At 36.4% G+C, this 26413-nt stretch overlaps 1 protein-coding gene across 1 annotated transcript in view; it reads right to left on the reverse strand.

The window, feature by feature from the left end:
* The window catches only part of PXDNL (peroxidasin like), a 430252-nt gene that overhangs the window by 243463 nt on the left and 160376 nt on the right, over nt 1–26413 (reverse strand). Inside the window, exon 2 of the mRNA XM_077757094.1 lies at nt 20731–20802. Coding sequence (XP_077613220.1) covers nt 20731–20802 — 72 coding nt within the window. The remainder of the gene's footprint in view (nt 1–20730; nt 20803–26413) is intronic.

Raw genomic sequence — 26413 nt, forward strand, 5'->3', positions numbered from 1 at the left:
GGAGCAAAAATGGGGACAAGGAGAGGAATAGGGCAAGCAGGTATGAGAATACACTATTAAGCCTCTAGCGTAACATGCTGTCTTGACACCACAATGGAAAAAAGAATAGAAACATAGCGCCCAGACTCTGGTTTCTAATACCCAAAAAGAAACAAAAACAAAACACAGGATAAATGACTGCTGGAGAAATGACTAATTCTAGAAAGTAAAATAGTACTGAAAAAATGAACACAAAAACAAAAACAAAAACCTCACAATGATGGGAGTGTTGTCAAAGGGATGCAAGACCCAACTGAAAGAGTTCTCAGTGGCTGAAGCTGGGACAAGTTGAGCAACAACATCAATAAAGTAGTTTGGGTTGTAACCCAAGCTCTAAAATAAATATCCATAACTTCATATGGAGATAAATAAATAATTTGGAAAGGAGAGACAAGTCTGTGCAGAATACTAAAAATTATGTAGATACCCCACTCCAAAGGAAGAGGCAACTAAGTCCTACTCCTTAAGTGTGAGTTGCATACAATGAATTACTTCCAAAAAATACAACATGGAAAGAGAGGGATGGAAGAGTGACTTAGAGTGAAGGAACCTGACAGCCACTACCTCAGCCATGTGGTCAAGGTCAGCACCCATGGACATAAATCACTTTTATAACATGTATCCTTGCAAAGATGTTCTGACAGTGGCACTTGGCCTCTGTGGTCCTCCTCCCTAAACCCATAGCCCCAGTTATGAGGGAAAAAAGTAGACAAGTTCCCATAGAAGGGCATCCTATAAATGGCTTGTCTAGTGCTCCTCACAGCCGTCAAAGTCTTCAAACATAAGGAAATTCTGAAGAACTGCCACAGCCACAAGGAATCTAAAAAAACATGACAACTCGCTGTAATGTGGTGTCCTGGTTGGATGCTGGAACAGCAGAACGATCTTAGGTAAAACTCAGCAAGTCTGAATGAACTGTGGGCTGTAGCTAATAATAATGTACATACAAATGTTCCATTAACTTATCAAATGTTCCAGACTAATGTGAGATGCTAATCCTAGGGGAAGCTGTGTGCCAGAAGGGAGGACGACATAGAGCAAATCTGTGATATCTGTAATAGCTGCTCAATTTTTCTGTAAATCTAAAATTGTTCTAAAAATAAAGTCTATTAGCAAAAAAGGTTAGAAAGTTCAAAATTAACTCCAATGTCTATGGAAATTCAATGTATATGATAAAAATGACAACTTTTTAAATAAATGGTGTTAAAACAAATGGTAGCCATTTGGCTTTTGGTGAAAGATAAAATTGGATCCATATTTCGCAAGAAACATCAAAATATGTTGTGATTTACATGTAGATGAAACCATATGACTACTGAAAGAAAATATGGATAGATTCTTTTATGAACTCATGTGTTGAAAGGCTTTCTTTTTCTTTTTTTAATTAATTAATTTAAATTCAAGTTAGTTAACATACATTGTATTATTGGTTTCAGGAGCAAACTCAGTGATTCATCACTTACACGTAACACCCAGTGCTCATCCCAACACGTGCCCTCCTTAACGCCCATCATCCTTTGGTCTCATCCCCCCACCCACCTCCCCTCCAGCAACCCTCAATTTGTTCTCCATACTTATGGGTCCCTTACGGTTTACCTCCCTCTCTGTTTTTATCTTATTTTCCCTTCCCTTTCCCTATGTTCATCTGTTGTGTTTCTTACACATATCATATGATTTCACTCATATGTGGAATTTAAGAAAGGCTTTCTAATATGACCCAAAGGTTAAAAGCAATTAAAAAAAGGATATGTAAACTTAACTACCTATTTTTTTTAAATTTGAGACAGATAGAGAATGCAAGCAGGGGAGAAAGGCAGAGGGGAGAGAGAAAATTTTATGCAGGCTCCATGCCCAGTGTGGATCCCACAACCTCTCGCATCATGACCAAAACCAAAATCAAGAGTCAGTCACTCAACCAGCTGAGCCACCTAGGCACCCCTAACTACCTAAAATTTAACATAAAAACTTTGATATTGCAAACAACCAAACATTGTAAGTAAAGTTAAAAGACAAATGAAAAACCAGGAGAATATATTTGTAGCATTCATTACATATAAAGATTACTATCTCTAGAATAAAAACAGTTAAAATGAACACAGAGACTAAAATTCTGATATAAGAATGGGCAATGGACATGAACAGCAGTCTACAGGAAAAGATATCCAAGTGGCTTTTAAACATGTGAAGATGTTTTAACTTCACTCATATTATGAGAATGAAAATTAAAAACTACATGACGTATCATTTCTTACCCATCAGAGCAGCAAAAAATCAAATTCAAAAGTTTGATGGCTATTATCTAGATGAGTCTGTCGTAAAGTAGATCATCTCATGCATTGCTAGTGACACTGTAAATTGCCCTGCTATAAATGACATTAAGGATATCCAACAAAACCATATATACAAGTTTCACTATACAAATAGGAGATAATATATGAGCGACTTCATTGTTTTAGTATTGCATAATATTTCATAGGAAGATGTTGGACAAAACCTTAACGCCTATTTGTAGGAGACCAGATGAATACACTATTGTAAACCCACACAATGGAGTGCAATGATGCCATAGAAATACTTCCGCGAAGACTGTGATGAACTATTATGGAATGATCTCTAGAAAATGCTATTGAAAAAGGCAAGATATGTCACCTTTTGGGGCACCTGGGTGGTTCAGTAGGTTGAGTGTCCAACTTCGGCTCAGGTCATGATCTCACAGTTGGTGGGTTCGAGCCCCACGTCAGGCTCTGTGCTGACAGCCTAGAACCTGGAATCTGCTTTGGATTCTGTGTCTCCTTCTCTCTCTGCTCCTCCCCCACTTGCACTCTGTCTCTCTCTCTCTCTCAAAAATAAATAAATGTTAAAAAAATTTTTTTAAAAGATATGTCACCTTTTGTGTAAGACAGAAAATGAAATAAGGTACATAAACACACTTTTTGTTGTGTTTACATGTTCATTATTTACGTTTGTATTTGCATAGTACTACAAAACAAACATGAGGAAGATAAAACTGAAACTAGTAGAATAGTTTGCATAGGGTCTGGTGCTAACAGGGTAGAAAAGATAAAGGTAGGAATGTGATTTAATATATCTTTTCTTAATATACTTTTGGCCTTTGAGACATGTGCATATTATGACACCAGAATTTTTTTTCAAAACCTAAAAATGAATGTAAACAGAAACAAATGAACTTAACTCTATAGCGAACAAATAATACACAGAAAGGAAAGAATTGATCTGAGTAACTGTTAAAATATAGCATGTTGGCTGTACTGTCTCAAAGATACAAAATAGTTACAGTGTTAGCATACACTTAACTTAGCATGTTGGTTGTAATATAGTATTTGGCATAAATGATTCTGAAACTATTTTGAGTGATCTGTAGAATATAGCAGATGAGTAAATACATTCCTATTTTTGGAAACCAGTAGTCTCATAATGGGAGAAGACTCTGCAAATGTGTAATGGGGGAGAATGAAGAAAAAACTTCTGATGTAGGATTTGAACTGAAGGTATCAGTATAAAACCATGACTATGTAAATATGTGCGTAGCTATATATTTAATGCCCCCTACTTTTGTTTTTCTAAATATTATGTGCCATTGGAAAAAAAACACAATTCCTAGGCTATTTCTAGATCTGTGGCAGAAAAGTTAAAAGTAAGCTTGGACAAACTTTGGACCAGAGAGCAAAGAAATATTCAAAGATTAATGGGAACATGTCAGAAGAATGAAGTAGCTCTTCAAAGGGTTCTGATGATCAAATCTGGAATAACATGGGCATCAAAAAGTAATGATAGCAGCAGATTAGAGCACAATGAACAGGAAAAAATACCTGTGTGCATAATGATATTAAAATTAATGAGGAAGGAAACTCTTCTTACAGAAGAATGCCAACCAATAAATGCAGAAGGATGATAGGAAGAAAATCACTATTTTGCAATCGCCAATATAATAATTGATTCAAACAGGGTTACCAATGGATTCTGAACCAGTGGGTGAAAACCAGTGGGGAACAAGGTATAAATGAGATCTCCAAGTATGACCCATGTGATACTTATCTTTACAATGCAAATATCACCCACATGACACTTATTACAAAGGGAAACTCTCTTTACAATGGAAACATCTGGTGAACACCACCTTAACCAAGTAATCAAACTTAGCAGTACTACAGTGGATCACAAAGAAATAATAAAACCAGTTCATATTATGATCCATCCTACAAAATAATAGGCTTGGATTCTTAAAATATATAAATGTTTGGGTGGGGGGGGGAAGTGAAGTGAGGGTTCTGGATTAAAGGATACTAAAGAGACATGACACTTGATGAGTATTGGGTTGGAAGGAAAAATTACCTATAAATGAAATTTGAGGGAAACTGGGAAAAAATGAATAGAGACTATTCATCAGATTATATTATTGAATCAAAATTAAATTTCTTAGGTGTTATAAGATATTGTAGTTATACAAGAAAATGCCCTTGTTCTTAGGAGATGCATAAAAAAGTTATGGAAGATGAAATATCATATCTGCAACTTATTTGGAAGTGTTTCCATCAATTAGAATAAATATACAAATACATAAATATGTATTACACACATAGATGTGTGCATATAAAGAGAGAGATAAATGCAAATGTAGCAAAATGTTAACAACTGGAAAATTTATGTAAAAGGTATACAGGTAATCATTGTATTATTCTTTTGAGTTTGGGGCAGATTTGAAAATTTTCAAATTAAAATGTTGGGGGATATGTTAATAAAAACTTAGAAAGGTGAAGTAACTCATCGAATTTCATAAAGCTATTTGAAGGACCAAAAATAATATCCAATCCTGACATTCTCCCTGGCTTTCTCTTCACTCTGCCATTTGAGGAAGTCTTTCTTCCAGAAGAATGCAGGCAAACCAGAATGGATCAGCACTGGAATAAGGTGTGTGTGCTTCAGTTGTGTTATTTAAATCACAACATGCATGTATTTTATTTCTGTGGTATAGCATAACCTTTGTCCTTGGTGTTTATTAATTCTTGTTCCTCTGGGTCTCAATTATCTACTTTTAAGAATAATTGAGTTGTCCACTTGAGTAATCCATTTGAGTTATCCATAATTGAATTTGGGCCTGCTTCCCAAATGTATTATTCTTATCAGTTTCATCCAGAAACTAGTAAGCTCAAACATGTGGATGAGTCACAGAGTCCTGCGACACTGCTCTGTAGAAGTAAAATTCAGGGTCTTTGGATAACAGGTTCCTGGTCTGTCCCTCTATCCCTTAGAGTCTAGCAATACATAATGTTTCCAGATTCCTTTTTAAATAACCTCTTACCAAGCTCTGTATTTAGTAACAACAATAAAGCCAGCTCTTTTCCAGAAAACTTTTTTACAATTATAGGAGAAGCATGGTTGGAATTTGTTTCAAACATCAAGAAAACAGAGGACCTCCCATTGCAATTTGTACAAAGGCAACCCAAGGAAATAAAATCAACAGATGCTTGACTTTACTTTGTATTGCTATGTTGGTATAAAAGCCACACAGTCAAAATTGTTATTACTCTTTCACGAAAAATTTAACTTTATTTTTAAAGCTTTTTTCCTTATTTTCCTTTGTGCTTATAATAAACTGGTAAAATTGTGGCTATACTATTCTCACCACCTCTCAAAGATAGCAATGAGCTGTCTTGCAAGAGGCCATTAACTGCCTCCTATAGAGATGACATTGGACTCTGTTGGTCTCATCCTTGTGATTCTAGCCGTGTAATTCTTTTTTAAATTGTTTTTAATACTAATTCCAGTATAGTTAATGTGCAGTGTTATGGTAGTTTCTGGTGTATTGTATAGTGATACATCATTACTCAGTGCTCATCATGATACATGTACTCTTAATCCATTTTATGTATCTGACCCATCCCCCCATCCACCTCCCCTCTGATATGCTTTATTTTAAATGAGTTCCTTCAGTTAATGTTTTTTTTTCCCCAAGAACATTTTTTTTACTTGAAGCATACTTCAGAATATATGGTTCTAAAAAGATATAAAGAGAGGGAGGAGGTAAGATGGCAGAGGAGAGGGGGAACCCTATGCTTCCCTCATCCCTCATACACATCCAGATAAATATCAGATCATTCTGAACACCCAGGAAATCAGTGAGTACTGAGAGAACAAACTGGTCTAGAAGGAGAGAAATGGTTACATCGTGGAAGGTAGGAGCTGTGGAGAGTTGATTTGGAGGAGGGAACCCTGATCATGGAGAGAGGAGAGAAAGAGAGAGCGGGAGGGAGGGAGAGAGAGCAAGCAGCATGCAGTGGGTTGAGGAAGAAAAACTGTTCCTCAAAACCTACTGACTGGGAAAAGGAGGGGGATTGACTACCACAACATTTTATAAGCAGCAGAGCCGAAAGTCTGAAGTTTTAGAAGTCCTCCCCATTGCCAGGATTGTGCCTGTCAGGCTTAGCGTAGTCCTGTGGGGAAGGAGGGCAGAGGCTTGAGAGTGAAGAGCATGGTCTGAGGATCCTGGGTCGCATGGGGAAAAACAGTTCCTCTTCTGGGAGTGCATTTGGGAGAGGTGGCATGGCCTCTCCAGGGACAAAATTGCTGGTGGCCACCAACATGCTGCCCTGTTCAGTAGCATAGGATCAGAGACACCTGCTGCAGGCAACAAACCTTGGTTCCAGTTTTTTGCTGTGCAGTCACATGACTGCTTTTATGGGACAAACCCGCACAAGCCACAACACAGCAAGACCTTCCCCCAAAGGATTAGTGAAGGTCTGCGATGCACTAGGTCCTTAAACTTTGGACTTTTGACACATAACCATGTGCCTGCCTGGAAGACAGATAGGACACAAACAGGATGAAAGCAGGGATCTGACAGAAGCCAGGGACACACTCTTCTGCAAGGGATTCCTGAACAGTGGAGGGTGAGAATTCCCCTCCCCAGGGATGAGACAGCTAAATTCAGTGAGCAACACAGCATGCCCCAGGGGAATATGGAGCCACTTACACCAACCCTCCTTCCCCCCCAATGTCCTGTAAATGTATCTTTCCTAAACAAATGCAACAGGCCCCTCCCCCAGAAGACCAGCACAAGCCCCTCCCATGCACCAAGTCTGCGGATCATAGATTCTGCAGAACTTCAGCTTTATAGGAAATAGGATCTAGCCTCTTTTAACAATCAGACCAAAATGCACCTAGTTAAAGCTTGCAAAACAGTGGAAAAGGTCTAAATATTTCCTTCTGCAGGCAAGGAGAAACCATGCAGAGGACTGACCTGAGGGAAGGAGCAGCCAAAACACAACAGCAGAGTGCATACTCTGATAGACTTCCTGAAGCACAGGCCGAAAACAGTATAAAACCTCTTCTTAATATACCCATTACTCTAAGAAGCAGCAACGTAACAGACTTTCCTAACACACACATACACACACACACACACACACACACACACACGGACATGCACATGCACATGCACACACACACAGTGACCTAAACAAAATGACAAGATGGAGAAATTCACTCCAAAAGAAAAAACAGGAAGTCATGGCCAGGGATTTAATCAAAACAGAGAGAAGTAAGATATCCAAATTAGAATTTAAAACAATAATAAGGATAGTATCTAGGCTTGAGAAAAGTAGAGAAGACACTAGAGAATCCCTTACTGCAGAGATAAGAGACCTAAAAACTAGTCAAGCCAAAATAAAAGATGTTATAACTGAGATGCAAAACTGACTGAATGCAATGATAACAAGGTTGGACAAAGTAGAGGAACGAATCAGTGATATAAAAGACATAATTATGGAAAATAATGAAGCTGAAAAGAAAAGGGAAATCAAAGTATTGGATCATGAATGTAGACTTAGGGAACCCAGCAACGTTTTAAAACATGATAAGATTTACCATAGGAGTCTGAGAAGAGGAAGAGAGGGAAAGAGGAGCAGAAAGGTTATTTTAGTATATTATACCTGAAAACTACCTTAGTCTGGGGAATGAAATAGATATCGAAATCCAAGGGACACAGAGATCTCATATCAAATTCAACAAAAACTAGCTGACACCATGAAATATAGTCAAATTCGCAAAATACATAAACAAGGAAATAATCCTCAAACCAGTGAGGGAAAAAAGTCCTTAACCTACAAGGGAAGACAAATCAGGTTCACAACCGATCTCTCCACAGAAAGGTGGCAGGCCAGTAGGGAATGGCATAATATATTCAACATGCTGAATGGGAACAATATGCATCCATGATTACCTTATCCAGCAAGACTGTCAATCAGAATAAAAGGAGTTTTCCAGACAAACAAAGCTAAAGAAGTTTGTGACAACTAAACCAGCCCTGCAACAAATATTAAAGGAGACTCTATGGGTGGGAAAATCAACAAAGACTAGATGGAACAGAGAACATCATCAGAAACACCAACTTTAAGGTAATATAATGACACTAAATTAATTAATATCTTTCAATAATCACTCTGAATGTAAATAGACTAAATGCTCCAATCAAAAGACACAGGGTATCAGAGTAGATAAAAAAACAAGACCTATCTATATGTTGCCTACAAGAGACTCACTTTAGATCTAAAAACAACCGCAGATGGAAAGTGAGGGGATGGAGAACCATCATGATAATGGGTGATAAAATAAAGCGGGAGTAGACACAGTTATATCCAACAACTAGATTTTAAACCAAAGACTGTAACAAGAGATGAAGAAGGGCCCTATGTCATAATCAAGGGGTCTATCCATCAAGAAGATCTTAAGGAATTATTCACCATCATCAAGTGGGATTTATTCCTAGGATGCAGGGCTGGTTCAATATTTGCAAATCAATCAACATGATACACTCCATTAATGAAGAAGGAATAAGAACCATATGATCCTCTCAATAGATACATAAGAAGCATTTGACAAATAAAGTATCCATTTTTTTTTAATGTTTTATTTATTTTTGAGAGAGAGATAGAGACAGAATGAGCAGGAGAGGGTCAGAAAGAGAAGAGTCACAGGATCCGAAGACAGGCTCCAGGTTCTGAGCTAGCTGTCAGCACAGAGCCCGACATGGGGCTCGAACCCACAGACTGTGAGATCATGACCTGAGCCGAAGTCGGACGCTTAACCGACTGAGCCACCCAGACGCCCCATAAAGTATCCATTTTTTATAGAAACCCTCAACATAGTAGGGGTAGAGAGAACATACCTCAACATCATAAAGACCACATATGTAAGACCTGCAGCTAATATCACTCTCAATGAGGAAAAACTGAGAGCTTTTCTTCTGTGATCAAGAACAAGACAGGGATGTCCACTCTCACCATTGTTTTTTAATACAGTACTGGAAGCATTAGCCTCAACAAGCAGACAACTGCAACAACAACAAAAATAAAAGGCATCCAAATCAGTAAGGAAGAAGTCAAACTTTCACTATTTGTGAAGCACATGATACTCTATGTAGAAAACATGAAAAACTCCACCAAAAAAATTGCTAGAACTAATATATGAATCAAGCAAAGTCACAGGATATAAAATCAGTGTACAGAAATCTGTTGCATTTCTATACACCAATAATGAAATAGCAGAAAAAGAAATCAAGGAATCAATCCCACTTAATTGGGAACAAACCTAACCAAAGAGGTAAAAGATCTATACTCTGAAAACTATAGAACACTTTTGAAATAAATTGAAGAGGACACAAAGAAATGGAAAAATATTCCATGCTCAAGAATTGGAAGAACAAACATTGGTAAAATGTCTTTACTATCCAAAGCAATCTACATATTTAATGCAAGCCCTGTCAAAATACCACCAGCATTTTTCACAGAGCTAGAACAAATAATCCTAAAATTTGAATGGAACCACAAAGGACCCCAAATAGCAAAAAGTCGCTGATTTGTTCCTCTGCTTTCTCCAGCCTGCTGTTCATTGCATCAAACCTGTTCCAAATCTAATTTATTGCCTTCTTCATCTTTGATTGATTCTTTTTTAATTTTTTATCTCTGTGGTAAGGGTCTCCTTGATGTCCTCTATTATTTTCTCAAGCCCACTGACTATCCTTATGATTGTTGCTTTAAATTCTCTACCAGGCATGTTACTTACATTTGTTTCACTTAGACCTCTGGCCTTGGACTTATCTGTTCTTTCATTTGTGATAAATTCCTCTGTCTTGGCATTTTGTCTAAGTCTCTACGTTTTTCTGGGTGTCAGAAAAGCCAGTTATGTCTCATGCTCCTGAAAGTGGTAGCCTTATGAAGAAGAGGTCATATAATGCCCTGGGCCTGATGCTTCAGCAAGTGTCCCTAGTGTGTGTTGTGTGTGCTCTGCTGTTGTGTTGTGACTGTTCTATCCTTTAGGCCAGTCATCTGCACAGTCTCCTTGCCTGCTGTGGGCAGCTTTTTGTCCCTGGCCTGAAAGTGGCAAGCTTTAACTAGGTGTGCTCTGGTCTGCTTGTGAAATGAGACCTGACAGCAACTCCACCAGAGCCGAGGCCCTCCAGAATTCTCCGATCAGGAGCTGTGGTGTGAGCAGGGGTCTGTGCTGGTCTTCTGGGGGAGGAGCCTACTGCACTGGGACTGAAGCAAGCTTGATGGAGAAGGGCATTTCTGTCAGTTCAGGGAGTGGTGCTTAGTGTAAGTAAGGCAAGCAGCCAGGACGGCTCAGTACTGCCTCTCACAGGTGGTTCTGTGTTTATGTTGAGGTACAGGGGAGGGAAATGGTGCTGGCCAGCTCCCCTCGTTCTAGAGAGGTATCTCCATGAATGCTTCCTCCCGGGGACACTCTTTGAGATGAGCAAATAATCTCCCCACTGTGTGCTCCAGGCATTCTTCAGATCGCTGTTTTCCATGCTCTCTGTTCCTGGGTTGTTTTCCTGCCTTCTCTCCAGGAAGAGGGCAGTGTGCTCTGGGCTCTATCCCAGCCAAGACCCACTGGTTGCAAGAATTCACAAAATTCAGCCCCTCTCATTTTCCAAACCAATGGCTTTGGGAAAATGTTCTCCTTGTGCATTTCCCTGGGTGCTCCTCTCTTTCTCTTCTTTCTTTCCAACCGTGTCTAGCTGTAGAATTCTAACTGTGCTTGCTTACAGGAATGTAGTTTGTTCTATACTCAATTTTGCATAACTTTAAGTTTACTAGGACCTGATTGGCTAGTACATTTAATCTGCCCATCTTTTTTTCCCAATAGTTTCTATTTCTCCTTAACATTATTAATTATACTAAATGTTCATTATACACAATTTTGAAAGTAAAGTGAAAAGAAGATAAGAAATTGTGTACAATCTCCCCACAAAATACTGTTTACTTATGGCTATCAATTTATGGTGAATATTTTAATGATCTCTTAAGTATACCACTTGATATTTTTGTATATAAAAATGAAAATATGCATGGAACCACCAGACAAACCAAGAGACTGAACATCTTCAACATCATAGAAACTTCCCACATGCCTTGCTCATTAGTAAACCTCAGCTTCTAGCAAGATGGAAAGTTTGCATTTTGTTTGACCAGGTTTTGAACTTTTTATAAATGGAATCATGTGTATTCCCTCTTTTGTGTCCGACATCCTTCTCCCAACAATTCATTCACAATATTTGTCTGTGTTGTTGCATGTGGTTGTAATACATTGTTTTTTATTTGCTCTATAGTATTCCATTGTGTGAAGTTACTGAAATTTACTAATGGATAATTTGGCTTTTCTCCAGTTTTCTGTATTACAAATAATGTTTCTACCAATTTCTCTTTTTTTAAGTTTATTTATTTTAAGAGAGAGAGAGAATGATCAAAGGAGGGGTAGAGAGACAGAAGCCCAAGCAGGCTCTGTGCTGTCAGCACAAAGTCCAACGCAGGCTATGATCTCAGGAACCGTGAGATCACGACCTCAGCTAAAATCAAGAGTTGAATGCTTAACCAACTGAGCCAATGAGGTGCCCCTCAATCAAGTTCTTATATGTAACTTTTGAAATATATATACTCCTTTCTGTGGAATATATGCTTAGATGTGCAATTTCTGAGTCACCAGATCTACAGGTATTTAGTTTTAGTGAATACTGCTAAACAGTGTTCTAAAATAACTGAGCCAATTTACATTCTGGCAATTTATAAGACGTCTATCAGCTCCATTTTAGTTGAATATTTTGAGTGGTTTTTGTTGTAATGAAGTTGTGAGGTATCCCATGGTGATCTTATGTTGCATCTCTCTGACAGCAAAGAATGTTGAATATATATTTTCATGAGTTTATTGACCATTTGGATATTATAATTTGTCAAATGGCTGTTCAAAGATGTTATAATTTTTTTTAGTTAGGGTTTTTGTCTTTTATTTACTGATTTGTAAGAGTTCTTGATACAAATCCTTTATTGTATATACATAACGGTAAATATCCAGGCTGTGAGTTCTCTTTTTACTCATAAAAGTGTCTTTAGTAAGCCAAAGTTCTTAATTTTAACAAAATCTAATCAATCACTGTTTTCTTTTCGCATCATCTGAAAATCTTTGTCCAAAAGGTATAAAGATTCTTTTCTATGTTATCTTCTAGAATCCTTGTTATTTTACCTTTTATATGATCTATGATTCACCTGGAATTCATTATTGTACTTGAGTCAAAGGAGTGAAATGGTGTCAAAATCTTTTTCATCATGGATATCCAAATAACTCTGCACTATTTACTAGAAAACTGTCATTTTCCCATTGCAATGCAGTTCATATTTGTGACAGCGCAGGTGACCATTTACTTGTGGGTCTGTTTCTGTATTCTTCATTCTTTTTCACTTTTTTGTCATTGAACCAATCCCACACTTTAAATTTCCTTTATTTATAATAAATCTTGACATCTAGTTTAAATTATTCTACAACATCTTTCTTTAATACTTGATTAGCTATTTTTAGCCTTTTGTAGATTCAGCTTATAAAACTTCCACAAAACAGCCTGCTGAGATTTGACTGGGGTTGCACTGAATCTACAAATCAAGCTGAAAAGAAGCAATATCATATCAAGTCTTTGAATTCATCATCATGATAATGTATTCATTTATTTCAGATTTCGTTAATTTCTCCCAGTAATCTGTTGTTTTCTTATAGAGTTAGGCCTTTATTACATTTATTTCTATTTATCAGAATTTTTAATGTTATTGCAAAATGCATCAGTTAAAAATTTTCATTTTTGAAATGGTTGTGGCTAAAATAGGAATATTCTTGATTTTTTACATCACTAAAATGAGTTATTAATTTTAGTAACCCATCTGAATATTATTTTGTATTTCGTGTGTACACAAATATGACACAGGTAAATATTACTATTTTAACTATTTTTTCCAATCCTTATCATTTTTTATTCTTAACTTGCCTTATGGTAAAAATGCTGCCTCCAAAACAATGTTTAATATGTTTTACAAATGAGCATTCATGTCTTGTTCCTCATTTTTGGAGGAAAGCACTTACTATTTAATTGTTAAGTAGAATGTTATTATTGATTTTTAGTGGATACACTCTATCAAATTAAGGAAATTCCCTTCTATTCCTACCTTGCTGAGATTTTTTTTTTCAGTCAGTAAGTTAAGTTTATGAAATGTTTTCTGTTTTTACTGAAATGATATGACTTTTTCACCTGTACTATAATAATGTTGATTTTTGTGTGTTAAGCCAACCTTGAATTTCTGGAATAGACCTTTAGTCATGATCTTTTCCATACATTAGTGGAATCATTTTGGCTAATATGGTTTCATATCCTCATATCTATATTCATGAGAAAAACTGACTAAAAATGTTTTTTTGTATTTTGCTATGAAAATTATGCTGGCTTTATAAAATAAGTTGAAATGTACTTTCTGTCTCTACTCTCTGGCAAAGTTTGTGTCAAAATTAGTTTAATTTAAAAAATATTTTAAGTAATTCTCTTCCAAAGCTATCTTAGCCTGGGGTTTTCTTTGAGAAAGGATTCTTTTTTAAAAATTTATTTATCTATTTATTTATTTATTTATTATTTATTTATTTATTTATATAGAGAGCATGCATGGGGGAGGGGCAGAGAGAGAGGAGGAGAGAGAATCCCAAGCAGGCTCTGTACTATTAGCACAGAGCGCAACATGGGTCTCAGACTCGTGAACCATGAGATCATGACCTGAGCCAAAATTAAAAGTTGCACGCTTACCTGAGTAAGCCACCTAGATGCCCCTGGGAAAAGATTTTAATTGGTTTTGTCTCTTTGTCTGGAATTTAACACCTTTAAAAGAATTCTCCTCTGTATCAGTTAAAGTATTTTAGGAAGAATTTATCCCATTAAATCTAACATTTCAAATACAGTGGCATAAAATATAATATCTCTCTTTGTCTCTCCAAAGGACTACAGGATATGAATGATGACCATTTTTTCATCCCTGATATTGTTAAATTCTGCCTCTTCTCTCTTTAGTTGTTTAGTCTACCTACCAGCTCTCATATAATTGATTTAAAAGAAAAAAAGACTTTGGGCATTTCTAAAGAGCAAGTTTTGGCTTGTTAAAATTATCATTTATATACTATTTCATTGATTTCTGGATTTCTTGTTTAATTTATTTTCTTCTATCTTTGGTTTATTTTCTGCTTCTTGAGATGGATGTTTACACAATTTATTTTTATCTTTTGCTTTCCTAAAACATGCATTTAAGCCTCTGAATTTCCCTCTAAGCTCTCCTATAGTTATATATCTCAGGTTTTCATGTCTCTTATTTTCATTTTTACTGAGTTCAAAATACATTTTCTTCTTTTTTTAAAAAGAGTTATTTAGAGGAGTGCTGCTTCATCTCCAAACTATTAAGATTTTTAGTTGAATTTTGCTTAAATCCACAATAATCAAAGTACATATTTTATATGATTATAATGCTTTAAAATATGTTGAAACTTGCTTTATGACACAGAATATGGTCATTTTTATAAGTGTTTCATGTGCACTTGAAGAGAACATTTTACAGTTGTGTACAGTGTTTCATATGTGTTAGGTAAATTTGGTTAGTTACCTGTTAACAGCTTTAATATACTTACTCATTTTTGTCTTTTAGTGAAGTTTTTAAAAAATTCTACATACACATGGCTATTTCTATTTTTTTAATTTCTGTGAATTTTAGCTTTATAAATCTTACAGGTACACACAATTTATCATATTTTCCTGTTGAATTGGCCTTTTACCTAGCATTAAATCTACTCCATAGTGGATTAGATATTCTACTATTTATCTCTATCATTAGATATTAGTATAATGAAAACTGCTTTCTTTTATAGGCTTCAACTTTTGATCTTTCCATTTATATTTTATGCAATCACTGATGTGTTTAACTACACCATCTTTCAATTTATTTTTATTTTAAGTTCGTTTATTTATTCTGAGAGTCAGAAAGAGTGTGGGAGGGGTAAAGTGCAGAGAAAGAGAGGGAATCCCAAGAAGGCTCCATTCTGTCAGCACAGAGCCCGATACGGAACTCAATATCATGAACTGTGATACCAAGACCTGAGCCAAAAAGCAAGAGTCAAACGCTTTACTGACTGAGCCACCCAAGTGACCCATTTTTCTATTTCTCATGTCTGTTCTTTGTTCCTTTTACCTTTCTTACCTTCTTTAGATTAATCAAATACTTTTTATTTTTCAAATTTTCTTATTAACTTCTTAAGTATACATTTGTTATTTATTCTTGTAGTGGTACACTACAAATTACAACACATACACTTACATAATTAAAGCCTACCTTTAATTGAAACTTTTAGCACTTTCTTAATAAAGAAAATATCTGAAAGCACTTTAATTCCGTCTAAGCTCCTCCTACATTTTGTGCTATTGTTATCATGTATTTTAATTCTACATATGTTAAGTGCACATTATTATAAGAAATAAATAATAATTTAAAGTTAATCAAAGTATTTACCCTTTATGTGCTTTTCATTGCTTCCTATACTCACATTTCCACTTCGGATCCTTTTCTTTTTGCCTGAGGGGATAAAGAATTTGCAGGCCTACTGACTGCAAATTATTTCAGCTTTTATTTGTCTACAAATGCCTTTTTTTCTCTTTCTTGTTAAAGGCCAATTTCCCTCTGAATAGAATTCAAGTCTTTGCATTATATTTTTTTCAGCAAAATGTCTTTCCATTGTTTTAACTTTCACCATTTCCATGGTTATTTCTTGAAAGATAATATATGTTTAGCTAAAAATATTTTTTAAATGACCCATCTGTTTTTGTTTTTCAGCAAATATGCTACAATGTGACTGAGTGTAGTTCTCTGTGTATTTAGCCTACGTGTTTCATAAGGCTTCTTGAATCTGTGGCTTGGTGTCTTTTGTTCTGGGGGAACACTAACATTTAAAATCTCTTCGAGTGGGTAATGGGAAGTGAGGAAGACACTTGTTGGGATGAGCACTGGGTGTTGTATGGAAACCAATTTGACAATAAATTACATTAAAAAAATAAGTTAAAAAAGAAAATCTCTTCAAATATTGCCTCTGTCCTATTTTCTTTATCATCTCTGTCTGTGACTCTAATTACATGTAGATATTTTTGTCATTCCCCTGTCTTTTACTCTGTTTCTTGTGTTTTCCATCTGTTTTCCCCAATGTGCTTCTATCTAGATAATTTTTAATGACCTATCCGTTAGGACTCTGATTCTCCCTTCTGCCATAATCTAATCTATGACCAAAGCAAGCTACTCAATCCCTAAATGCAATGATCCTTTTAGTTAAGAAAACACAATAATTTCTATCATTGAATATACTCCTTTAAATATGTTAATTCTAGTTATTTTAAAGTCTATGTTTTATAACTTCAAAATCTTAAACAAATATCATTTTTTAAATTATCTGCTTTTTCTTTTGGTTTTCTTGGCATGCTTGGACACCTTTCATTGACAGTCAGACACTGTTTGAAAAATTGTAGAGGGTTTGGATCATTTTATATTTTTCCAGGGAAGGAATGATTTGCTTTTAGGAGGCAGGCAGAATACAGCAGATCACCTTCACCAAGTCTAGGATGATCCATTGTTTCTAGAACACAGCTCTTCAGAGGTACAAAATTAAAACCAAGGGTATTTATCACATGCTTTTTTTCTGTGATGGGCCCTATACCCTTATTTTTAGTTGTCTGGTATCTTGAAATGGCCAAAATCTCTGATTAGCTCTGATTAGTCTCAATAGTTGCTTTCTCCTTGGCTTCTTGGTATCCTCTCCCTATATGCTTGGCTTCTAAGTTAGCAAGTGCCTTCATTGAAATAGCTGGCCAAATCTTCACCTCACCATTCTGCAGCTACTTTCTCTCAGTTATCATAGCCTTCTAGTGCTGGTTGTTGTGGTGGTCTTCAATTCCAATCTTTCTCTTCCCAGTCCAGTGAGACTGCCGTGAAATCTAAGCTATTACCTTCTCTTCATCCTCCAGGCTCTGCATCTTGAATTGGCAGATGGCCAGAGGAGGAAAAGTTGTACCACAAGTTTGAGTCAGCTCAATCAGCTTCCTATCTTACCCAGATTTTAGCTTCTCAAGTCTTGGCTGCCTTTGTTGTATCCCATACTTTCAAAGAGTTGCTTTTTGTATTTTATTCTTATCTCTGAGATTTTTTTTAACCTGGATCATTTATATGATACCAGCTAGATTGGCATACAACCATATGTTGTTTTTTTTTTAATCATAAAAAAGCAAGTTACAATGTAAAGAAGTTACAAAGAGATCCAACCAAAGTCTTATTAGTTATAATTGGTAGAAAGCCAAATCTAGTCTAGTTGTTTCTATTATCCCAGAAATTAATGCCTTGTTTTAAATTCCCCTGCATGCCTCCAACTAGAAAACTATGCTAATACTTATTGCAAGAAATTTTTTTCCCTTGCTACATCACAGAATAGCCTTAAAAACAAATCAAATAGCTTAACTAAAGTTGTGGCTGCTTACAGAGTAAAACTTTTGGAAAACCATTAAACATCAATCCTTCAAAGCAAATAAATGAAATACTGACTGTTGATAAAAAGCCTTTATAAAATGAAGCATCGTGAAGATTTCTTGTCACATTACATAAAACATAAAATCACACTTCACAGTTATATCTTATTTGAGAAATATTTTAAATATTGAGGTTTTCTTACAAAATTTGGTAGTTTGGTGGGTTAAAAAAATTTTTTTTAACGTTTATTTATTTTTGAGACAGAGAAAGACACAGCTTGAGCGGGGGAGGGACTGAGGGAGGGAGACACAAAATCCAAAGCAGGCTCTGAGCTGTCAGCACAGAGCGCGACACGAAGCTCATACTCACAGACTAGAAGATCATGACCTGAGCCGAAGTTGGATGCTTAATCAACTGAACCACCCAGGCACCCCTGGTGGGTTTTTTCTTTTTTAAAAAGAAACATACAACAAAGAACTTAGTAATTACACCAGCTAAAGGGTTTACTTTTCCCTAATTTTCACAAACATACTTGCAGTGTAAGTATAACTCTGTTGGGCCCTCAGAACTCATTGATCACTTGGGTCTTCATCACACTGATCTAGCACAAGTTCTCTCCCACCCCAGCAGTCTTTCAGTGTCCCATTTCTGACCTCACTTCTTTCTGTCTTGCACAACTTACTATTTAAGTGATCTACCAAATGTTATTTCAGGGAACTGCCTTTCTGAAAGCTACCATACATTAGAAACCATTGATTAACCAGCAGTTAATCAATCAATGTGTGTGTGAATGCTGACTCTGCCCCTTTCTAGATAAATGAATGTGGGTAAACTACATCACAGTTATAAGCCTCAGTTTCCTAATCTGTAAAACAGAAATAACATCCATCATATGGTGTTGTAGCAAGGAATGGAGCTAATGTACACAAAGCAAAGTATTCAATGAGGCCTGTAATTAACAACACAAATGATAATTATTTCATTTTTGTTTTTGATAAAAAGATTTAGACACAAATTAACAAGTATGGCTTGTACTGAAGAGGTGGACTGTTCACTGATAATTACAGTATTGTGTACTATAACTCCAAAATGTGGCCAAACAGCAATAGAGGTCATCATTTTGCTACACTCCCCAAAAACCTTTTAAAGTGGCAACCACATTGAAAGAAGAGATTTGATAACATTTCAAAACATTAACAATTTGATAAATTAATAATATGTTTGCTTTTCTATCGTGTCCATATCTTAGTAGATAGTGGCGGATGGCTTCAATGATGACGCTCCCCAAGTGTCAGGGCCTCTAGAAATACTAGTTAAAATGCAAATCTTTGGGTCCCTCCTGAGAAGTGTTAAATGAGAATCTTTGGGGAAGAGGGCATCTACATGTCCACAAGCTTTCTAGGAAACTTTTTTACATACTTAGGTTTGAGAACTGCCTTATTGTTAAGTAAGGACTAACTCTTAGAGTCCTTACTTCCATATGCTCTTCTGTCACCCCAACCAGAATTATTGTGATAAAGTATGTGTATTCAGGCATCAGTAACTGGAAAGAAACCAGGTGGGAAAGGCACAAATATAAAGTCATAATCTCAACCCTAAAGTTAGAAGGACTAGTTTGGCTGTAATACAGCAATAAATTCAGCCAGGCTGAAAATATTATTAACTTGATTATGATAATATTATTTCAAGAAGACTAACATACCCATATAGTTCTAACAACACTGAATATTCTTAACTTCCACTGATCTCACCATATGGATTAATCTAAGTGCAGCATAAATAATTTTAAATATGGAGTGCTGTTAGTACATGAAAGCCCCCATCATCACCTCTCCTAACATTCTACTCTCTTCCATTATAGCAGTTGCCAGTTTTTATTACATATATTTTTATAGTTGAGTCTTTGTTTACTAATCATCCACAAGGTCAGACTGTCTGCTCTACCCTAACAGGGTCCTGTGTATTTTAGTCTAGATCCAAAGCCATAAAACTGCTAAGCAGATCACAGATAATAAGTATCTGTTGAGTGAATAAAATAAGTGTTATACAGATTGAAATATTTTATCAGAGCTTAGCCATAAAGTTGCAACTTTTCCTCTAAATACATGATTTTATTTTATGTGTGTGTGTGCGCGCGTGTGTGTGTATTAAGCATAGACCAGAGACCAGACCCAGGCCTGATCCTGGTTTTTTCTTTCTAATGTTTATTTATTTTTGAGAGAGAGAGAGCACAAGTGGGAAAGGGTCAGAGAGGGAGAGGGAGACACAGAATCTGAAGCAGGTTCCAGGTTCCAAGCTATAAATGCAGAGCCCAACATGGGGCTCAAACTCAGGAACCATGAGATCATGACCTGAGCCGAAGTTGGATGCTTGACCAACTGAGTCACCCAGGCGCCCCTAAATACGTAATTTTAATGATGTTCAGAGTATTACAAATAAGGAGATGGTCTAGTGGCATGTTGGTGAAAGCCTGGACTTTGAAGTCACGAGGTCATGAATTTTAATTCCAAGTCTATTGCTTTGGATATGGAACCCATAGACAAATTATTTAACTACTCTTTCTCTCAGCTTCTTTGTCCATGAAACTTGTCTAAACAGATAGAATGTAAAGGACAATTATATAAGTAGGAATGTCTCCCAGATTCAGAAGGTAACAAAAATATAAGCAGTGGAAAGAAGTGGAGAATCTCCAATTATAAGAGTGCTAGCAAAACTTCACTCCCATACTTTCTGTCCTTTACTCTCAAAATGACTTTTCATGGCAAATTGCAATCCAACTAGCTCGTAATTTTAAAAGCCTCACAGATAAGCAATAAGTACTCACAGAGTGTTCAAATTCTTGAGTTTCTTGAAGACACTCCCAGGAATTTCACGTATTCTGTTAAACCTCAAGTCTCTGAGAACATAAAAAGGAGGAAAGAGATTATAATATGCACATTCCAATGGTGTTATTATTTCCAGAAACTTGAAAATGAATTCTCCCTTTATAACCAAACATAGGACTAACAAAGGACTAACTAAATATAAGACAGAATTAGGTACATTTTGTACTAATCATTCGGGAAGTGTATTGTTTAATAGAAGATTATGCATATCAGGTGCTGTACACTAGACAAATGCAGCCAGTTACAAGCTCTTCAACATGTTAAAGGCATTTACCCCATTTCCATTATGCCATTTTATGACACCAAAACAAATTCTATATATGGCAACATGCCAACTAGCATAAAAGTACTTTGGAAAATATCGATATATCAGATGTCACTTATCAACTCAACATAACACCATGACTTGGGTTTAGGCAAAGTTTTGAAACAGTTAACTCTTCTTCATAGTCCAGGAATATGACAGCCTTATAAGGAAGGATGAAACCAAGTCAACAAAACAATTAGTTTAACAGAGACAACCAACATTCTCTTTCATCAATTAATATATTACTTTATTCAGCATGTAAATTATTGAGTGCCAACTACATTCCTCATATTATGTTAAGTAATAGGGACACAGAGATGAGCACTATACATGGTTCCTACATCATTTGTGCTCCTGAGCAGGCACAGTGGGGTTGAGGATCACAACCAGATAATTACATTACTAGTATATAAAGTATTTGTGGTACACAGAGCAACAAACAAAATGTTATGCACAAAAGGCCAACGTAAGGTATTGGCTGCCTAGACCCTCTCTATCAGTGGGAGAACAATCCACTCCACTCCCTGTGATTTTGGTGGAAATGTCAGGTGCCCTTCAAGAGGGTGTGTAAGGCTATTCAACTGAAAACAGCATCTCCTCAGACACCGTTTCTCTTGTGGGAAGCATATGACTCCAAGTAAAGCAAGTTGGGGGCATTTAAGAGTGTTGCATAGTGCTGAATAAAATAGAGTTGTGTTCTTTGGGACAGAGATTATGAAAAAGGAGCATCTAGGGCTATTAGAGCCCAGACTGACCAGAGATAAGTAAGGCCAAAATATGTGAGAAGAAAACAAAGCTCTGCATCCAGCTATGCCTGAGACCAAATTTTCCTCCTTACTTTTTTGTTACCTAGGCAAGAAACTGGCATTTTGATAAGTTTATTTGAGCTGAGTTTATATCACTAGTGTAGGGAGCACAGTAAAGATGAAAGAATTTGTTTGGAAATGTGAAACCCAAAGGGAGTCATATCAAAAAGCTTTTACAGAAGATTAGTGTGTCAGGAAAACAAATAAACACAAAAACAAAAAGAAAACAAAATACCTACTTTGCCTGAATTAATTTCTCAAAATAAAATTCTTCACCGCCATAAAAAACTAGTTCTATTTTAGAATACTGGATACAAAAATCGTCATAAAATAACCCTGAAAATTCTATCATTTTATGTTTCTCATGAGTTGACTTTGGTAGAATATGTACAATTTTTAAAAATTTTTATTTTATTTATTTTTTAAATTTATTCTTTTAATGTTTTATTTATTTCTGAGAGAGAGACATCATGAGCAGAGGAGGGCCAGAGAGAAAGGGAGACACAGAATCAGAAGCAGGTTCCAGGCTCTGAGCTGTCAGCACAAAGTCCAACGCAGGGCTTGAACCCATGAACGATGACATCATGACCTGAGCCAAAATCAAGAGTCAGACGCTTAACTGACTGACCCTCCCAGGTGCCCCAGAAGTTTATTTTGAAAGTGAGAAAAAGAGAGAGAGAATGAGTGGGATAGGGCAGAAAGAGATGGGGAGACTATCCCAAGGTGGGGCTCGAATCCATGAACCATTAGATCATGACCTGAGCCAAAAATCAAGAGTCAGACACTTAAATGACTGAGCCACCCAGGTGCCCATATGTACAATTTTATAGGAGCTGTTTCAATTAAATCGTGACGCCAAGAAAGAAAAAGATGTGTGACATTTTTTAAAGACATTCAATTATAATAACTTGCTGTGAATATACCTCTTTGAAAGATAGAACACACTGCTTAAATATCATACATTGTTATTTGATGTGTCCTATATTTTTGAAAAATACTTTACAAATGATGTGAAATTCTCACTGTAAACATATAAGAGATGGGGCACCTGGGTGGCTCAGTCGGTAAAGCGTCCGACTTCCGCTCAGGTCATGATCTCATGGTTGGTGGGTTCGAGCCCCACATCGGGCTCTGTGCTGACAGCTCAGAGCCTGGAGCCTGTTTCAGATTCTGTGTCTCCCTCTCTCTCTGACCCTCCCCTATTCACATTGTCTCTCTCTCTCAGAAATAAATAAAACATTAAAAATTTTTTTTAAATATAAGAGATAAAGTTATATAAATACAATTACCCTAGACCCATTGGTTTCCCTTCAAAACAGAAGCTTTAAATTACAGAAAGGACTTTTCTCTCACATCAAACCATAAATCCTAACAGTCCTTCCCAAACTGAGTTTCTAACAACAAGAAAGGAGTAAATATAAAAGTATAAATCATTTTCCTTTCTTTGGGCTTTGAAATGTTCTACAAATTCAGAACAGTACAAATAAGAAAAGAATACTCTTTATTGTTCACATTAAGAATTAACAACTGTTTTCACTTGATATCATTGTTTCTACCCATAATTCCACATTTTATTTTGATTACACAAATCATACAACTATAGGCAAAGTAAAAGTCTCTTTTAAGCCCTGCTTAATTTTACCTGTGTCTCCTTCTTCCCACCTGTAACCCGTCTTCTGATTGTCATGCCCTTTTCAGGTACACACATATATTTAGGTATATGAATAAATACAAGATAAAATGTATACATATAAAAGTATGGAAATAAACATAAGTAAAGAGAAAATATTTAGTGTTTTTAAATTTCAGGAAATGGTATTAAACTTATTATGGTTTTTAAAATTCTCTTTTTCTCCCTCTACTTCATTTTTTCTAGATATTTACACATAAGATCTAGATATTTATCCCCAACAGTTCTATAATACTTCATCATGTAGACAGGCCACAGTTCATTTATGTATTCTCTTACTAACAGCCATCTTGACTATTTTAAAACTCTTGCAACATTTACAAGCAATATTTCTTTTTTTTTGGCTTTTTGTTTTTGAGAAGAGGGGGAGGGGCAGAGAGAAAGGGAGAGAAAGAATCCCAAGCAGGCTCAGTACTATCAGTGCAGGGCCCCACATGGGACTCGGTCTCACCAACCATAAGATCATGACCTGAATTGAAATCAAGAGTCAGATGCTTAAAGGATTGAGCCACCCAGGTGTCCCCTACAAACAATATTTCAATAAACATGCACACATGTCTCCTTGTGCACATGAAGAAATGCTTCTCTGGAACATATTTAGAATTAGGATTGCTAGATCACAGGGTATGCACAGCTTCAGTTTTACACAATGATACCAATTCCAATTTATGTTCAATTAGATACTATAGCAGTAATATAAGTAATTAAAAATAATGCTAAGAGATGCTTGAACTAATCACCAAAATGCAAACCTAAACTTTTCACTGGATTGATTTGAAAGTCAAGGTGCTAAATGCTATCAAAATTCCCTCCTGTTTTCACTAGCAAACAAAACTAAGGTCTCCTGCCACAAGAACTGTGTGGCAAGGTGTCCACTGTCCCAAGGGTTACTCAGGGGAGTGTGAGATACATGACCCACAGTTCTCACTGCTCAGGCAGCTACAGGAAACCTCTACCAGAGAAGCAAAGCACACTTAGAGCCCCAAGGATCTTCTCCACATTAACTTGAATTCCCATAAGACATTTTCAAATGCACCAAAGTTAACATCTTCACACTTGGTCTTCTTTTTAGTATAGTCTACTACATAAACTTGTATAATTAGGTCATTATAAACTAAAATTCCAAGGAAAGACTTCCCTTCCTAATTTTACTTGCTTCATTTTAAGACTGCTTGCGGAGTATTGCACAATGCGTTGCTGAAAGTAATATTTACCATATTTTTTATGAAATTATACTAGAAGAATATTTGAATTCAAATGACCACCAAATTTGGATCATGCTGCTCTCTGGGTAAATAAGTTTATCCAAAAACAATTTATTTTCCCATCCTGTCTCTATTTTGTTCAAGATAAGTCACTGGAATTTCACCCACACAAAATTTGTCATTTATATAAATCTTCCCTTAGCATAATATGTAGCATATTCTCACCGTTTGCATAGAGTAAAAATTGAATTATTATATATCCTGCATAATTCATCTTTTTATGATGTATATAATATTGATAAAATAATACTCATAAAATAATAATCATTATTTAGCACAATTTTCATCCCATTTATTGTTCACTGAAGTTCAGTTTAGAAGCAGTTCTAGGAAATGCACTAATATGAAAGCTGAGTATGGTGCTTACTGAAAGTGATTAAACATGAGTCTGTCTATCTGTCTGTCTCCCTGGTCCACCCCCAGCTCAAGCTGCTAAAAAGCTGGGAAGGAATGTTTAGTGATTTTTATGGTGAGAAATTTGGAGCCAATGTTTCTAACCAATAAAAGATGGGTTTTAGTTCAAATTTAATCCAGAAGATTCTTCTTCAAAAAGAGTTTTAAATGATTCCCCATTGTAGACAAAGGGCAGAGAACAAGCATGGACAGACAGTCATGTGAACTAGCCTCGAACAAATTAGCATAGCTCAAGATCATGCTATTTAGTTCCTCTAGGGATTAAGGGCACACCACGCCCATGTCAGCACTCATTACACACCCTCTGGGCAGGTTAGATGGAGTTATACTACTCAGTGTGTGGAAAAGTCCAGAGAAAGACCTCACAGAGGGATAGTGAGGCCAGATCTGACCCAGATCTGAAGGTTCCAAGTATATTTTATAAATGCCAAACACAGGGCATATTTTCTGTAAACATTTAACAAATGGGCATTTAAACACGAAAAATTGTCCACAGATGGTAGTCCAGTTGTAAGATAAATATGATGCTCTTGAAAAACACTATTAGACTGAATGCATAGGTCATTAGGAGATAAAATCAAAGTCTAAATTTGAGTTCCTTCTTGAAGGTAAGACTCAGGCTACATAGCTCCTCTGGTCCCACCATGGTGTGGGCCCTCCTAACAGTGCCCGGGTTAGAGATGGTCTTCAGATCTATTACGAGTAGACATCTGAGCTAATTGGGCCCATTCCTAGCCCTGATAGCTAAGAATGTAGCACCAGGAGAGCAAAACAAATAGAAACTCTCAGAGAGCACCAACCTCACAGGCTGGTTTCTGTCTGAGTGTGCTACTTGTTTTCCCATAAGTGAGAAATGTTCATTCTGGCAGAAAGCCTATCCTCATGAAAAAAAGATCAAGCAGACCTGTACTTGAGCCAAAAGCATTCCTGTTGAAGGCGGGGATGCAGCTAAGTCACTATAAAGTCAAAAGCATCAAACCGCAGAAACAATGAAAGCAGGTTCTTATCTCCCCTGGCTTCCGGGAAGGGCAGGAGGAAGTGAAAGGTCTCCGGATGGCCAGGCCAGCATCCTCTCTGACAGGAGCACACAGCTGTGCATCCCTGCTCCCCACCTGTCTCTGGCATCAGAGCATGCGCATA

This window comes from Crocuta crocuta, unplaced genomic scaffold (assembly GCF_008692635.1).
Source record: "Crocuta crocuta isolate KB4526 unplaced genomic scaffold, BGI_CrCroc_1.0 scaffold465, whole genome shotgun sequence".
NCBI lineage: Eukaryota > Metazoa > Chordata > Mammalia > Carnivora > Hyaenidae > Crocuta > Crocuta crocuta.